The following is a 17,975-nucleotide window of genomic DNA, read 5'->3' on the forward strand; positions in this document are numbered from 1 at the left end:
TCTTTTTTAGGTCCAGCTGATCTCCCGCCATTCCTTCACCCTTTCACCCTCCCCACCCCTGACAGCCGTCTCGTCCTCCTCTTCTTCTCCCTCCTCCTCCACCCAGACACCCCTTGAAGCTCCGCCCCCTCCCACCATAGAAGAGTGCCCGCCTCCAAGTGACTAGCATAAGGACTCAGTTTCCTACATATTCGATACGAGATGACCTACCTTGCCGTAGTGCTGAACGGACCAAAAGCCAAGAATGGCCGCAAAGTTTTCGACAGTTTTGTGGAGCAGAATCGACAAATGTTCTGGAATCGGTAAGCTTAATTTCTTTTTCTTTTTTTTAACTTATTTTCATTAAACTCTTTCTCTAATCACAAACTTTCCAGCGAGCTAACAGTAGCGTGCAACGCAATAACCTATATGGGTTTCATGCGCCCTGGCACACTATTCATCGCCGGAGCTCCACAACAATTGGCAGTGTTCAAAGATGCATGGGCGAGACGCATCTTGAAACCGGCAATGGGATACACAATCACATCGTTGGGTGAGTCATTTTGTATGAATGGGGATGGGGGAGCTTCCTTCTATTATAGTTATAGGGGCTTCTATTGTTTTAGATTTGTTAAAAAGGTAGCGGGGTACTGTAGCTCTTTTTTTTTCATAGTCAAAATTTGTGAGATTTAAGGGACCAAGTATTATAGCTCTTGGTGATGTGAGGAGATCTGAGATCCTTGAAGATTTCAGAACAGGGACTATCTTATCGAACCTAATATTCCGACTATGCGGATTTCATTGTTGTAGTCAAAATAAGCAATGTCTTTCATCCCGGACGGAGTTATGCCTCACATTCTTTAGATTATTATCATTTCTGATTGCAAAAATGAAATCCACATTACCATACCTCATAAGTCATTTGTAACCTACCTCATCATCTTTTCCATCACCCACTCTTGTCTATCTGTCCATCCCCCCTCACCACTAATAGGATGCACCTGTCGCACCTAAAGAAAGTCATGTCACATACATACAAATAGAAGAAAATTACCCGACAAGTAGATATAGAACAGGTGATCAATCCAACAAATCAAATTACAGGCGATCTTGGTGCGATTCAACAAGTCGAGCAAATGCATTTCGTCCCGCTTGGCGACGTGATTTGTGACGCCGTCGCCCAACTCAATCGGAACGGAATGGCCGCCACAGAGCAAGCGATCCGGCAATACGTGGCGAGACACTGTCCCCATGTTGCACCGCCCGGAATTGAGATGGTTAGTTAGTTAGTTTGCAGAGCAATTAGTAGGCAGATGTGTCGAGATTGGCAGATTTCCGGTTAGATTCAGTTAGAGGAAAGGTTTTAGGCTCAAAAGCCTAAAGGGGCGAAGCTGAGGCTTAGGCTTCAACTCCAAGTGTAAAGGGGCGGAGCTTAGGCTTAAACTCCAAGCGTAAGGAGGCGGAGCTTAGACTTAAGCTCAAACTCAATTTTCGATTTTTTCGTGATTTGCCAGTTTTTGTCCTTTTTATAGGCATGATTTCGGCTATTTTTTTAAGTAGCCAAAAAACATTAACTTCCCTCTCCCAGATCTAGCATCTGTTCCCCTCCTAACTCATTCGCTCTTATGATTTTACAACCTCTCCCCTTACCCTCTAATTTACGATTCTTCAGGTACGCCAGACGATCGCCTCTCTCCTCGCCACCGGATTCGTCTATAAAATGGCCGAGCACTATTTTGTCTCAGTACCAACGAACTCGCCGATGCGGCCGCCCGGAGCCAAGCCAAAGCTTCCAACAACTTCCAAAAATACAGTGGAGTGTCAAACCGGGATGTCGATGATGGTAGCGACCACAGCCACCAAGGAGTCGTCCACGTCTTCTGACGATAATGTTCAAAGTCAGAATCAGAACCAAGGATGCTCCAAAAAAAGCCATAACAACAATCAGAGACGCAGTATCTTCGCCCGTTTATTCTCGCGTGGCATGAAGTCCCAACACATGATGCCATCAGCCTCCCCAGTAGTCGTCGGGTGCCAAACCAAGACCTACCCGATTTCATCGTCTCCTCCTGGTGTTCTGTTGCCGCCGGCTAAGAATAAGTAAGTTTTATATGGCAGATGCCTGGGGTCGTGTGAAACTAGGCTTCTGGGAAAAATCAAGACGCAATGGATTTCCATTGTCTTCTTTTCTTCTTTTCGCAGAAGATTCTCGTCTTTGTATTCCTGAAAGGGCGGCAAGATTAAGGTAACCGACTCCTTTGTTTAACAAGGTGTTAGTTGGGTTTTGCGGTAAGACACCCCGTTTGCCGTGTTGCGTGAGATCGAGGGTATAGCTAGGGAATATTATGGGGAATAGGGGTCCAAAATTATTTGAATTTTCTGGAAACTTGTCTATAGACACATTCAAACACTCTTGTTTTGAAAACCATTAGCTCTTTTTATTTGAAAACTTCTGAAAGACTCACTGAGGAGATACGATGTTTTATATATTATTGGGAAACTGCGAAAATGCTGATTCTAAATATAAACTCAGTTTTTTTTCTGTAACATGAGGTTAACGTTTTGACCGGTGGAAAGTCAAATTCTAAACCTCGAGGGCAACATTGAGACACCCCATGTCTCTGCCTCCATGAACTTCCATTGTCAGCCAAAATGACGTTCCAAGTACTCTTTCGACAGAAAAATTCCAAATATTTCATAAAAATCTTTTCAAAAACTTATTGTTTCAACTTATAATATTTCAGTCCTGCAAGATTTGGCCTGAATTAGTTTTCCCAATTTTGATACAATCTTTTGTGCTCCTCGATTAATAAGAATCTCACATTTCTGCACACACAAAGAAGGAACAAATACCTTTTTACAAGATTGCCACCATACATATATTGCGCCATTATATAATTGCATTAGCAACAGGAAACTCGATACGGTAGCCATCTCCGTCTGTCATGTTTGCGAGAGAGTTGCGCGAGAGAGAGAGCGGCATGATTCGTCCCTATAATTAGAATCATATGGTCCTTCCCCTATATACTTTCAACGCCTAATTAAAACCTTCGTTCTCTGCAGGTACCCGACTTATCATCACGATCTGAATGAGGAATGTCAACGGAAGAGCTATCCAAAGGAACAGTCGAGAAAGAGTCGTCGTCAACGTCGTGAGACCCAAAAATTCGCAACATCCAGCTCAGAGTGCCTCAAATACTATCCAGTCGACATGCCACTGGAGGAGCCGAAGACTCGACCAACCAGACGACGTGCTCGCCTCGCTTCCCCACTTCGCAGCTCCACACCGAATGAGTCGGACTCGGCGTACAGTGTCTCGCCACCGCATACCGATTCGAATGAGGACGCTGGAAGTATGAGTGATTCGGAGATTAATCACACTTATATCAACGTGAACAAGTTCCGCGAGACTTATGACTCGACACAGTTCGAGGACTTGACCGGAGCGACTAGTGTCGAGGAACCACAGATTTTGACGACTCAGATGAGAGGAGTCCTGATTTCCAATCTTTAGAATGTTGTTTATGATTTTGAGAAGTTGTTGAATTCATGTTGAATTGTTGATTTTGTGAAGCTAGTTTAAGAATCGAAGTAGCTTTTTGACGGTTTGGAAAGGGCTCTAAAAGTCAGTAAAATCTTAGTTTTCCAATTTCTAACTAAGGTAATTTCAAGGGCTCCAATTTTTCATAATTAACTGTTTATATAGTTTAGTTTAAGGAAAGTTAACCGATTTTAAGTCTACTTCGATTCTAGGCCTTTAACTTTCTTCAGACTATAATTTATGCAAATGTAAGCATACCAAATGATAGCTATTAAAATTTCCTATGACCTAAGTAATTCCGCGCAGACTTAGAGGACAGCACCACGCTTCTCCGCAAGGCTATAACCTTCAACTCAGTATAACAATCTCTCGACAACCAAACATGAATTCTTCAGCTTCCGAAATTTGTAGAATACAGTATTAGTCATCCCCATACCACGAATCCTGTCAACCTCCCAGTGTCCCAGTGTTGTCTCTGTTCTGTTAGTTATTTTTTCTTCTCTCCCCCACTCAATACTTCCCAATACCACCAAAACGTGTCCTCTCTTGTTGTTTCTCCTCTCTGTTGTCCTTTCCCCCCTTGGCGTCACTCATCCTGCGTCTCTCGATTCTCCACATTGGAGACACACGCTCTCTTGTTTTCCCGCTCGTTGTCTATGTTCTTTCTCTCTCTCTTTGTGAAACATTTTTTCATTTTTTTCCTATTTTTTCCCGCTATTTCAATAAAGCTAATAGCCCCCGATATTTAAAATTGCTTTTGAAACATGTTCACCTTTTAGAGACACGCGAAATGTTTACCACGATTGTCGTTTTCCTTTTCCGGAGCAGGTGGTTGTACCTCCCTTTTATTCATCTCTTTCCCTGTCTCGCATCGTTTTGAATCTACAAGATTCTTTTGAGATTCTTTAGAGGGGATTACACAAGAAGCTGAGGGCAGGGGGACCAATTTTAATTGCTTTTCGTAATCATTGCGTAATTAGTTATCGCCTTTTTTTAAGGGTGCACATATTCGGTTCGGATCATATAAAGATTAAGGTGTTTGTGTTGTTTGGGGATTAGTGGGTCATGGGCAGGTGGGGATAAGGTAAAGATAGTAGAGAATTAGGGGGGAGATTGGTTTGGAAAGTTTTTAGAAAAATGATAAGGTGGAGCGCGTTTTACAGGCGTGAGACGGAAAGGCAAAAACGAATTAATTTGGGAAAACTTTATGTTGGTAAAATTCGAGCCATAATCTAGAGGTAGTCAAAATGGTTTCAGATGAAGGAATCAGTATTTTCCGTCTAAGAACAACGTAATCCTCGGAAAACTTAGTGAAGGGCTGTGAGCCACAGGTTTTGATCTCTTTTACCGAAACTTTTCGATTTTTTACTCAAAATTTCGAAAAACCGGTCATTTTTCTAGAACGTTCTAATTTTTCAATACTACAAATCGTTACCTCCAATATTGAATTATGCGTACTTCTAATAACAATGCGACAGGCGGGACTTCGCTTCAGTTTTCAACATTTTTATGAGTTTTTGATTACCAAAAATAATCAAATTCTGTAGAAATTACCATTGAGGTTTTCCTTATCCAAAAATATTGGATGATTTTCGACTAGATTAACAAGTATCTGTGACAGTTTTCTCAGTCATATTCTCATTTTGAACCAAACACCCTATATCACATGTCATTGAGATTGACCAACCGGAAATTTCAAATTTCCTCCTCATCCCAGTTCTTTTTTGACCATTTTCGCATATGACTTCTCTTTCTCCCAGATGACACACACAGACCTTTCTTGCCGAAATCCTCTTTGTCGCCTCGGAAATGATTTCATATCTGTTTAGTTTTCACCACCACCCTCTCCTCTATTGTAATACAAACATATGCGAGTGACAATGTTTCTAGTATGTATATATGTTTCGAAAACAATATATTTTGAGAGAAATTGTTTCCAATTTTCTGTCCAACACCCACATATAACAATATATTTTTTAATAGTTTTTTTTCCCGTTTTCTTATCTTGGAATTCCGTCTATTTTTCCGTTTTGCTCATTATAAAAACACTGTGTGGGTTGGCAGATGTTTTAACGGAGCAAGAGTTTTACATTTTTTAGTTGAAGAAGCTTAGAACTTTGTTTCTAAATCTAGATAGTTGAGCTTTCTGACCAGCCATTCAATCTCCTAGGCCCCGTTTTAGTTTCTCTTCCAGCTCTTTGTTTCATATCGGAACATGTGTTTTATAGAGCAAAACAGGCTGATTTTTTTTTCATGTTTTCTTGTTTTTTCCTCCCTGAGATCGGAATTTTTCAGTTTTTTAACGTCCGCTTTTTTAAATCTAGATATATTTATATTCCCACTCTTCCAAATAAATCATCCAAACATTCAAATATCTTCTCACCTTCTGTACACCCCACACTTTCTTCTCTGATAATTATACCCCTCTGGAATCCACCTATTCTCTTCAAAACAACCCCAAAAAGAATTGGGTGAACATGTGTGCTCGGGTCGATTTCACACATGCTCATCTTATATATCCCGTCTCCTCCTCCTCCTCCTTCTTCATACTTCACACAGACGACACCCTCTCAATACATGTTTCTGACTATTTATATACTCGATGACATAATCTGGGGAGATGAAAAGTATGATGGATGAATATATTACAGGGAGGAATGAGTTTCGTGTCAAATGAGGGCCTTCCCGACGAGTATCAATGGTTCTCCGATCAGATCGCTGGACACCATCCGTCGGTGATAAAGAATGGAAAACGCGAGATTGGTGAGTGATGGTAAATGAAAAGGATTGGGAGAAGAGTTGGACTTCGGATAGGGATAGATGGCTATTTCTCAGACTTGGCAAAAATCGGCCCGGATTCAAAATTGGGTGCTCATTTTTAACAAAATTTAGAGACTTTTCGAAATTTCAGAGTAAAAGTGCTTGAATAACCATAAATATTCAATTTCTGATTGAAGTTCAAATTTTTTGTCAAAAACTAAACTTTTTTCAAAAAAATTCAAATTTCGGTTCAAAGCGAGCTGGTCCGGGTCAACAATAATTCCTATTTTGTCCTGGCCCAGTCAAGTCTGATTTTTATAATCGTTGAACTTTTCGACCTAAACTGGCCTTTCCTGAGATAGCTTGGTTCCCATGGCCTAGGAAATTCTTAGTCCATCTCTAAAGCCAAAAAAATTTGAAAATTGAAGCGTGTGCTCTTGCTTCCTCAACGAAAAGGTGTGGTTCCTACCACACAGCTGAACAAATAGATAAAGGGAGTGCTGGCTGGAAAAACAAAGGAAAATGAGACAACAAGTCGTTTGGATAGAGAGAGACTAATCGCACATTATTATGCAAATCGGTAAATAAAGAGAGAACGGAGCCGGATAGGATCCGTTTTGAATAGTTTAGATACTTTCTTTCGTTATCGTGCGAGGGAGAGGGAAAAGTTTGAGAAAGCGACAGATGTCATTAGATTATTACAAATCCATCTTATCGAACAAACCTAGGGTTACATTTTTGTAGTTGACACTTTTTTGATAGCTCTTCTAGGTTTTTAGTAATGCGCTTTTAGAAATAAAGTGGGATAGGCAGAAAGATAAGCCCCGACGAATTACAACACTATTTTCAGGCCTCCTAAAAATCCCTGGATCCTGTGAGATACTCAAACCAAAGCAAGACGCTAGCCGAGGAGAAAAAGAGGTTGGTTAGGGATTTTCGAGGAGTTGTCATGCGGTCAAGAAGTACAGAACCAAGTTTTATGAACATTTTCCGACTGTAACTCACTAAGGACAACAATTTTTACAATTAATAAAATGTAGTCCTAGAGTTCGTCTATAAACCATTGTGAGTTCAATATTGACAGCTACCGCTATTTTGGGTGTTCTTGGATTTTCAGGTTCACTAATAGGTGTTGGGTCACAAATAGTCATCCCTCGGAATCATCTTGAAAATGTACTTGGAAAAACTTGTCAACTACAAAAACATAGCTCTAGGCTTAGGCTATCTATGTATATAAAGTTCTCTTGAAATATCTGACCGCTCAATAACCGCTCAATAAGATACCGTAAAACCTGTAATAGGGGCGCGCCAAGAGTTTGGAGCATCCTATTTCGGTGTCTTTAAAGATATGAAAATTCTTTAAACTGAAGTAATATTCTATGAATATTAAGCTATATTTTGTTAGTTAGCAGCTTTTTGATATTTCCTTTGGGAACCGAGATATACCGCTGCAAACAGGCGCCTCTATGACAGATTTTACGGTATACAATTTTAGTATTTTCAGTTGAAAATGGAAAACTTTGAGCAAGTGTCACAATGTCAACTGTTTATGGAGTGCATAGTTCTGAAGTAAAACTTTATTATTGTAAATAGTTGACTACTTTTTTATACGGGCACTCACTAACGAGGGTTTTTTGGTTGTAAAAAATAGTGCAATTTTTGAGCAGTCTATCTCTAAAATGAAAATAACAAATAAAATATAATAAGTATTCAACTACAAAAGTTTAGTTCAACTTTTGCTCTGTATAGTCCATACAAAATTTTTGTTGTGGGTCAAGCAGAAATACAGAGACATCCGCTTCCTTTACCCCCTCCCCTATTATCTCATCTCATCCCAGCCAGATTCATGACAATACTAAACATGACGTCATAACACCATATCTGATCCTTGACACGGAAACGAGGCATGACGCAAGCTGAAAACGGGCCTAGAAAGTTAGCAGGAAAACATCTGTGACCACTGGCGCAATACAGCATATGGTGTCATCATTATTATATAGGTAGCGAGGACGACAAAAAATTTACGATGAGAAAAAATGATGGTTTCAGATTCTCATGGCAATTTTATGGTATGGCGCAATGATAGTTTTCCCTAATTGCCGCTAATCATTTGTTTTGAGTATGAACATAATGTTGGGGTCCTGGTACTCATCTTTCATACTGTAGCTCATGTTACTTCAAGAGTCTACATACACTCACACAGTTTATATGAGGGGAAGTACTGTATCTTTTCTCCCATAGTTTATTAACTTGGAGGAGCTACCAGGTATGTCGAGAGGCGGTAATGATACTTGGGAAAATGTAAGTAGGAAGGAGTCAAGGAAGGGAGAAGATTGATTGGTGGCGTAATAGTTGCTAAACAAGGGCAAGAGGTTGGGGTAAACACGGAGGAAGTTTGGGGGACCAATTGAAAAAAATTGAAAAAAAAAACTTTTAAACACTTTCCCGTCTTTGTTTCATAACTGCGGTTTGGTCAAAGGAACAGATTTCTTTTAAAGAAAGGTGTGAGCGGTTTTGCGGTAAGGTGTGATACCATATTACTATTTTGAATTATGAGAAATTCTATAGGACGAAAAACTACAAAATAAGTGGAAGTCATAATAAGGTGCTAGACGGTTTTGGCGGTGCGGCGTGAGAGGTGGCATCGGTTATTGGGAAAGGTGTGAGAGAGGGGATTCAGGGGGGTTAGGGATAAGGGGGATTTTGAAAAGTGATAGATTGAAGCCGATAAATTTCAGACTTACAAAATTTACGATCGGCCCGGATTTAAATGTTTAAGTTTTTTGCAAAACTTTTTTTCTGAACATTTTTCATATTTTCTCAAGCATATTCCTCAAAAACCTTTGAAACCAACAAATAATTGTATTTTAATCGGAACATTTTCGAAAAAGAAAAGTCTTCAGTTCTGAACTTCCGTGCGGAGCCTGGCCTAGAGAATATTCGTTTAGTTTCGTCCCGACTCGGCCTGTATGATATGCAAAACTGATATATTGTGAAAATCCTGAAAACATGGTCACAGTTGGAGTTTGAACCCGTGGAGCCTCACAGATTCTAAAATTCAAAACCTCAAAATCTTCAAAATCAAAATCCAGATTGTTATCAATCTTGGGGACGTCTTTTTTTGGTTTCAACAAAAAAATGGGTGATTTGAGGAAATTTTTCAAAAAAAAATTTGTCAAGAAGACAAACAGGTCAAAATCCAAATTTGGCAATTTTAAAAATAGCTTTTTCCGAACTCAGTTTCTCCTGGAAATTTCCTATAAATCGAAGTGTTTCATGTTTTCAAGGCTCGAAGAAGATTTCCAGATATTTTTCTTAACCTGAAATCTGCAAACCATTTTGAAATCAGCCTTCTAAAATTCTTGTTTAAGATACCCTCTAGTACAGTATTTTCTGCAAAGGCGCGCCAGATTATGGTCTTTCTGCTTGTACCATGGATAACCTTGATAGCTACAGTACCCCATGTGACACGTGTCAATTATCACTATGTTACACAATACTAAACTCAAACCATCCGGAAATCATTTACAAAAGTCCTTGAGTCTTTTAAATGAAATCTGATAAGCCATCTAAACTTACGTAATATTTTTCAGGTAGCCCTCTACAAACTACTATTATCCTCCTCCTCCTCCTCGCCTTCCCCAACAGAACAGAATCCTCCATCATCCCTCTTGACAACGTCTTCAGATGAATTGCGTAACGGGTAAGTTGGATTGACATCTTGTCAAACAACCGGATATTAGATATATATATATATATAGTTTGTGTTTTTTCTTGCAGAGTACGAATGGAGGATGTGGATGGTTTGAGGGAGTTGACAGCCAAGTTTCATCGGATGCAGACGTTGTTTGTGGATGGAGAAGGTTAGTGGGAGAGATGACTGAGAATCTGGATGAGAGGGACGAAGCACAAATATTCAATTGTAATATTTAAGACATAATAGTGCGTAATTTATAATAATTTGGAGTTTTCGTAGTCTTTCTGCAGTTTTTGAACCGAATTTTAGTTTCATCTGGCGCACGTTAAACGCGTTTTTGAGTTATAAAAGTCTGAGGCGCATCCACTTCTATGTAGTAAATTTCTTCATTTTAGTAAGAATTGCTCTTGAATAGTAAATTTTGCTATTTATTTTGGAAATTTGTAGTATTCGTAGTCATTTTATAGTATTTGAACCAATGTTTAAAAAATTCCATGCAAACAAAATTCCCCTTCCAAAAAATCATCAAGATTCTTTTTTTTAATGCTACTCAAAGTGCCTTAAAACGGCCCGGGTTTTCACTTCATGTGTATCTGGCGTGCCTCTGACGCGTTTTAGGAACGAAAGATCAAACTTTCTGGGATGAGCTTTAATTCAAATTGAACCTGCTCAGAATCTAGGAAATCATAGTTTGCCGCACCTTTGACGCGTTTTGAGCTATAAAAATGTTATACGCCTGGCGCACCTCAGACTCACTTTTTTACTGTAGATAATTTATCCGTTTGGGTTACTGTTCCTCATTTCAATTTCTAATTCATTTTCAAAAAAGAAGAATCATCTCAACCCTAATTACATCCTTTTGTGAAGGAGGCGCCCATAAGCATGCCAGATGTTTTTTCGGGTGTCATGCCTATTCCCCCCAAAATTTCGTTTTCTCTGATAAAAGAGAGGGGTCATCCCTCTCTTTTTTGACAAGAATAAAATGTGATGACCAATTTGAAATCGAAATGATGGAGAGAGAGGCGAAACGAAATGATCCTCATTTGAATTGAGAGAAAGAGAAAACAGCTTCGATTCGTTCCCCTTTGCATTTTTATGACGTGCCAAATTGGATGGGGAATTGACTAAAATAAGAAAAGATGAGGGGGATAGAAAGAGGAGATGAATAAATTGAAGGCATTGGGGGATCTTTTGGGGAAGACTGAAAAAGTGCGGATTCTGAGTTTTTGAAAGGATATTGTAAATCACTGTGAGCATAACAACTTTGGCCGTTTTCAGTTGGAAATGTCCAACTTTGAGAGTCTGTCTCGGTATTCTACATAATTTTTTTGTATGGACTATTATTGAAATAAAAAAGTTCGGGCATTTTTTCTCACGACAATTGCTGAGTTAGTGCAAAATTACTACTGAGTCTGCATTCTGACGTAAGAAAAAATGTCGGAACTTTTTTGTTGTGACAATATACAGATCAAAAGTAGATCTTCATTTTTGTAGTTGAAAGTTTTTTTGTGCGGACACTCCCTAGCAATTTACGTATCGCCAAAGTAATTTCTCCCTCGAACCGGCCAATTTCAGTGCAAAATAGTTTTTAGTTGTTTAAATGACCATAACTCTCTATTGAGTGTTCGTACAAAAAAGGTGTCAACTACAAAAGAAAAGTTTTACTCTTCATCTGTATAGTCCATACAAAATTTTCTTTGTGGGTCAATCAGGGATACCGAGACATCCTCTCTAATTGATTATTTTAAACTGAAAACAGCTAAAATTTGTAAACTTTTGGTCGACAATGTATACTTGGATAAAACCTACGAATCTTGTTTCCTATCAAAAAATAAATTTTGTTAAATATGATGGTTAACGCTTTTAAATCTGAATCTGTTTAAAAATTAAGGCAACCTTCAATTTCCCCCCCTCCAGTCTAAAACTTTTCCATTCACACATATCTCATTCCAGACCGCGAGTTCTTGGTCCTCGAAGACGTCACATCAGACTACAAGCGACCGGCCATATTGGATCTAAAGATGGGACAAGTCACCTACGATCCATTGGCGACACCGGCAAAAATTGAGAAGGAGAGTGTCAAATACCCGCCACAAGCAACAATGGGTCTCAGGATTCTGGGGTATAGGGTGAGTAAACTGGATTTTGAACAGTGTAGCATGGCGCGTAGAAAATGGGGTTTTTAACCGGATCCTCACACTTTTGTGCAGATTTTTATCGATCCATATTTTCTGAGGATCCGGACGTATCTTCAATAGTCGTTTTTTCAGTTCTAGTGTTAATACACATTTGTGAAAATATTCAAAATCCTCATATCCTCAGCTTTCCGTCCATATAGCTTACGACATATGTTCCTGTCATACCTTGGGATAATCATTAAAAATTCGAAATCTCTTTGTCTCCTCATCATCTACCGGAATGCTCATAGCCACCCGGTCTGGTTAATCGTCTATTCTTGACTCCCGCGCAATCCATCCGAGTAAATCCCTCCTTTGAAGATCGCTCTGTGTCTCTCAATTCCCCATACTCTCTCTCTCGTACCGGCAAGTGTTGCAAGAAGAATGCTCACAGATGGGTGCAATTATACGATCAATTGTGACATCGACACTCTCGAGGAAAGAAGAGAACAAGTTATCCCGAAAGACGGTTAATGGATGACCGGAAAGAGAGAGAGAACCACACAGCTGGAGACAGATTTTTTGACACACACGCAACCGTCCAATTTTTTGAATGAGAAATGAGAAAAGGAAAAGGAAGATAGGTGGTAGGAAGATAAGCGGGGATCTTAATTTGATTGAACTTGTCAAGACTCCAAGGATATTAAATGTGTATGAAGGTCGGTTCATTCCCGAATTGAAAGAATTTTTATTCGGTCCAGAAGATCGAGAACATACGCACGGTGGCCGAAAAGTTTGACTTCGATCTTGTTAAAGGCATTTTCATTAATTTCTGTTGTTTCCTTTCAATATATCCGATGGAAAACACCAAAAATAGCTAAAAACGACAAAAATCCCAGCTAACTGAAAATTGTTTTTCTAAAATTTCTAGAATTGCAACTGTCCAACTTTGAGAGTCTGTCATAGTAAAACAATTGCTCCCACAAAGTAAATGTTTTATGGATCAAACAGATCAAAAGTAGAGCTCCGTTTTTGTAGTTGACAATTTTTTTGTACGAGCACTCCCTAGAGAGGTATAGTAATGCTAAGACGACAGGTCAAAATCATACTATTTTGCACTGAAATGGGACGATTTGAGGGAGAAATTACTTTTTCGGTATGTAACTTGTTAGGGGGCACCCGTACAGAAAAATTGTCAACTACAAAAATAAAGCTCTACTTTTGATCTGTATGATCCATTAAAAATTTTCTTGGTGGAATCATGTGTACTACCGGGACACACTCGCAAAGTTGGGCATTTTCAACTAAAAAAGGAAAAATATAATATATTTTTGGCCGATACTGTAATTTCTCATTAATTTTACACCGAAATGAGTTAAATTTACAACATTCATGTCGAGACACCACGACTCTCTTGATCCGTTTCTCATTAGCCGTCCGACCGTTTACAATCCCCCCTTCAAAAGACCCCCTCTCCATGAAATGACAAGTACCTGTATGTATGTATGTACTTTCGTGTTAATCTGCTCAACAAGTGGTGTCTTCTCTTTTCAAAAGACACCGATATATACCGTAATCCACCCGTCGTCGTTTACAGCCACGTGCGACAACCGTCTCCGATTACCTAATCAGAGAAAAGGGGACCGATAGAACGGGCGGTCCTAAAGGGTGTCACATTACATGAAGGTCACACCTGTTCGATTGGGGAATTCCTTTGTTTTTGAACATCCATCTGACCTTAGGGAGAGGGATTTAAAAGAAAATGAACAACTGATTTGTTTTTTCCAGATCCATCGCGGCGACGACAACGTGGAAGTTCGGGACAAGGACTGGGGAAAGTCGTTCGACGAAACCAATGTCCAGACGGGTCTCTGTGAATTCTTCTCCGCTAGAGACGCCCCTCATCTGGAAAACGTTCTGAAGGAGGCGTTGGATAAACTGAAAGATATCAAAGCGTTTTTTGAGACGCAGAAATCTTTTCTGTTCTTCGCATCGTCACTCCTTTTTGTCTACGAGGCGGATAAGACACTTCCGATTAACTTGAAGATTGTGATGATAGGTGAGTGGGGGTTTTGAAAAAATCAAAATTGCAACGTTTAACCAGACGTTTTGAAACGGTAAATTTTTGGTAACCGAATCACAACGAGAGTACGAACAGAGTATGATTTTTAATTTTGTTTAAGTTTTTTAAGTGAAATTTTAGAATTTTTTAAAATTTTTATATGTTTTTCCATAATATAATTCACTTTTATTTTTCACTGCCGTAGCTACAGAATATCCGTAAGTAAGTCCTCTTGAAACTAGCACTATTTCCGTTTGCATATACATGAGTTAACACCTTAGGGGACAGAAAGAGGAGAACACTATCAACTTTGTTATCCTTGACCAAAGATCTCTTGCAATTGTAGTAAGGCTTCTCCAGAGCTCCCGCAGGAGGCTGGGAAGGCACTGAATTTGTCTGTAATCCAAACTAGATGATTTCCTTCGCCAGCACTCCTAATCGTAGAGATCCGCCAAGCCAGTTGTCAAGGTTTTCATCAATAGATACAGTAGAATGGCAGAAAGTGACTGATCGAGAGACGATGACGGCTTCCTTTTATTTATATGCATAGAATTTAGAGCGATCCTTATTGTAAGGCCATCATGTTGAGTTTAAGAGAACACGCCCAGAAAAGTATTGCTTTCCGAATGGCTGATCTCGGTTCACCCTCGTTTTGAGTAGATTATGCCAGTCTGGCACTAGACCAGGTTTACAACTCAAGGTCGTGAGTTATGACATATTAATTCCGTAACTTCAAAGTTTCCAACGTTTATTATACAGACTTCTCCCATGCGTTCACCTCCAACGGACTTCGTGACGAAGGCTATCTCTTCGGTATCCAGAACCTGGAGAAGTACCTGAAATCGATGCTGTAGTTGCTGTATTTTCCGACATTTTACCAATTACCCAGTTTCCTAAACATCCCAATTGATTCCTACGAGTCACCAATTCGCTTCAAAACTCTTGTGAAACACTGCTTCTGATTCTTTACGGCTAAATGCAATAATAAATTTGAATTTCTTATGATGGTTTACATAACAGATCAACACATAAGATGTGTGTGCTGTTTGTATATATCGACAACCGGGGGTCAACTGGATATCTACTTGTTGGTTTAGAATGAAAGAGGAAGTTGGATAAGGAGGTAATGTTTTAGTAGGGGTATTGAAATATCAAGGTTGGCTTGGATTTTATTTGATTACCAGTAAAGTCGATAGATTACAACCCGTGTTAGTATTTGATTTCATAGTTTTGAAATTTGAGAGACATTTCAATTTTACATGAACTATTGCAATACACTTCGACATTTTAAGTTAGATCCCTCTTATTATTTTTCCTATATGTACATTTGGAATAAATGTGTTATTTCTTATTACCAGCCAACCTATAATCCAATAATCATACAACAAAGGATTTGCCTACGGTGCTCACTCAGCTGGAAGTGTGTGAATTCACTAATGTGTCTTTCTCACATTTAAATCTAAGTATTTTCATGTCCGCAGGTGCACATACACAAATCAAACACACAAATAACAAATTATTGACAGAAGATAACTGATTATGTGCTTAAATCAGAACACAATGCGAAATTAGCTGCTCTCTGGACATGAGAATGATGCTTTCCAAAACAGGTGCATAAACAATGAGGAAGAAATACATGGAGTATGAAGGGGAACAAAATACAAGGTTTAAAAATTATAACCTAGAAGATTTTATCCATCATAGCTCTATGATTTCAGTACCGTTGAAAAGCTCGTGTTTTCTCTACAGATATATGTAGTCTGATTTTAAATAATTTCTGTTGAAGTTAGAAATTTAATTATCAGTTTGTCACTATGGATATTTGGTCCAAAGGTTAAAACAATTTGTCTTTAAATTTTGGCAGAATCTACTTTTTTTGTTGAGAAAAACTTCGGTCGTCTTCTGTAATTTGTTTTTGGCATGTCAACAAGAACATTTTTATTACAAAAACCAGCCGAAGTACGGATGTTTTAGTGGTGGCTGTCGCGCCTTCGACGCGTTTCTTCGGAAATACGCAACCCGATTTCAGCATTATGTATCTAATGGAATAGAAGTGAATTCACCCCAATGGCAACGATGAATTATTTTCGTCACAATTTTTCAAAATGACTTATTTCTAAATGTCGCGTAGTATAGTTTCCTATCTGTTCTTCAATTTCACAACCTTCGTGTTGCAGTTGAAAAACAGAATCAAATCTCTGTGTGTGAATAATAAAATGCCTATTGCAAAGGTTTTCTGTAAGTTTATTTGGTGTTTTTCTGGTATTGAAAGTATTGATATGTTTCAGTCGGAATGTCGTTGAAGAGAGATGAAGAGGTGGAGCCACAGGCGGTGGCGGAAAAGGCGGTTGTTGGAGAAAAGGGTATGGATGTTTTTGGATAGATTTTGAGAAACACCTAGTTAGATACGGTATATATTTCTTATTTGGACAGATTTCTCAGCGAGTTATGACTGTTTGGGTATAGAAAACCAAACTCAAAAATCTAGGTCACGTATTATATCAACAGATAAGACACAATAAATAGAGCTACAAAGTAAATGCTGTGATGAGATTCGCTATCTAATCATGTATGTCATGACCCTCTAGTCTCTAGAAGCTTTTGGTTCTTAGGCCGACAACATTTGGCCAGAAATTAGAATTTGTGGCTTAAACAAGGTTTTCTAGGATAATGATTTCAAGCATGCCTATTTTTACACGATACTACGACATGGAAAACGCAATACAACTGACATTCCTTTTTTTAGAAGACGTTAAGGCCGGACGTAGACGTCGCGCTGGAGGAGGTGCTGGAAAAATGAGGCTGAGAGGAAAGGGGCTCGGCAGTCGTAAGGTCCGCTTGGAGGAAGCCTCTCTGGACCGTGAGGCTAAGAAGCTGGAAAGGAAACAAATCGCTTTGGCAAAACGAATGAGTCGTTTGGAGATGAAGAAATCTGGAAAACCTTGTGAGAATGAAGATGGAGCCAAGAAGGCAAAAAGAGGTCGCTCCGTGGAGAAGAAGGAGAAAAAGTCAAGATCCGAGTCAAGATCGAAGAAGGATCGCTCTCAATCTAGAAAAGAAAAAAAGGAGAAGAAGGCCTCTGGTTTCATCAAACGCCGTCGTGAGATGGGTCGTACCACCTCGGAGTCTTCAGGAATTCTGAAGGTCGAGGTGTCCATCGAGGAGAAGCTCGCGAAGAAAGAAGCTCGTCAAGCTAAGCGTGAGGCTAAGCAGACAGAGAGACTTCTCAAAAAGGAGGAACGCATCGCCAAGAAGGCCGCTAAGAATCCATACCGCATCAAAATTCGCCCTGGAAAACTTCTTAAGGCTCCACAGGCGTTCCGTTCGATGCAACGAGCTGCGTGTCGTCGTTAAGCTGATCGTATTCAATGAGAAGAAACTTCTGGAATAAAAAACGAGATATCGTCATAAATATTGGAAAAATTGAATGTGGTAGAAGAGATGATATAATGTTGGATGTTTTCTGAAATTCTGATGTCTCTGGAAGTTTCTGTGTTAATAAAAAATGGTCATTATTGGAGTATATTTATTAGAAAAGGTTGGAAAAATAAGTTTTTTTAATGGAACATGTAGGAAAATAAAAAGTGTCGCAGAATAACCAAAATGATAACGTTTTAATAGTGACAAGATTTTGATTGCTCTCATAGCTCTTAATATCTTTACTATTAACAAACGGGTGGTGTAGAAAAGGAGGTTTAGTCGCCGGTAGGCGACGTGAACCGACTGGTTGGTCAAAAATAAGAAAGCGACCATCACAGTGAACTTCAAGTAAGAGATACTGCAACATTGAGTATTTCAGGACAAAGATTAGAGAATCGG

At 39.2% G+C, this 17,975-nt stretch overlaps 4 protein-coding genes across 4 annotated transcripts; 3 read left to right on the plus strand and 1 right to left on the minus strand.

Moving 5' to 3' along the window:
- Positions 1–201: 201 nt before the first annotated feature.
- Positions 202–3,493, plus strand: GCK72_016321 (uncharacterized protein; the record flags this gene model as incomplete). Its single annotated transcript, XM_003096183.2, has 5 exons — positions 202–302; positions 375–532; positions 1,084–1,256; positions 1,652–2,079; positions 3,043–3,493. 5 exons carry the CDS (start codon positions 202–204, stop codon positions 3,491–3,493), a joined length of 1,311 nt encoding a protein of 436 aa, XP_003096231.2.
- On the minus strand, positions 3,178–4,114 carry GCK72_016322 (uncharacterized protein; the record flags this gene model as incomplete). Its single annotated transcript, XM_053731446.1, has 2 exons — positions 3,178–3,326; positions 4,048–4,114. 2 exons carry the CDS (start codon positions 4,112–4,114, stop codon positions 3,178–3,180), a joined length of 216 nt encoding a protein of 71 aa, XP_053586218.1.
- A 2,063-nt stretch (positions 4,115–6,177) lies between these two features.
- GCK72_016323 (uncharacterized protein) lies at positions 6,178–15,010 on the plus strand (the record flags this gene model as incomplete). Its single annotated transcript, XM_003096164.2, has 7 exons — positions 6,178–6,283; positions 7,131–7,201; positions 9,874–9,983; positions 10,061–10,143; positions 11,931–12,106; positions 13,883–14,153; positions 14,916–15,010. 7 exons carry the CDS (start codon positions 6,178–6,180, stop codon positions 15,008–15,010), a joined length of 912 nt encoding a protein of 303 aa, XP_003096212.2.
- A 1,266-nt stretch (positions 15,011–16,276) lies between these two features.
- On the plus strand, positions 16,277–17,510 carry GCK72_016324 (uncharacterized protein; the record flags this gene model as incomplete). The annotated part of the gene is made up of 3 exons (XM_003096192.2): positions 16,277–16,394; positions 16,445–16,519; positions 16,903–17,510. The coding sequence occupies 3 exons, from the start codon at positions 16,277–16,279 to the stop codon at positions 17,508–17,510; spliced, it is 801 nt and encodes a 266-aa protein (XP_003096240.2).
- Between the last annotated feature and the right edge of the window lie 465 nt (positions 17,511–17,975).

This window comes from Caenorhabditis remanei, chromosome IV, assembly GCF_010183535.1.
Source record: "Caenorhabditis remanei strain PX506 chromosome IV, whole genome shotgun sequence".
NCBI classification, from domain to species: domain Eukaryota; kingdom Metazoa; phylum Nematoda; class Chromadorea; order Rhabditida; family Rhabditidae; genus Caenorhabditis; species Caenorhabditis remanei.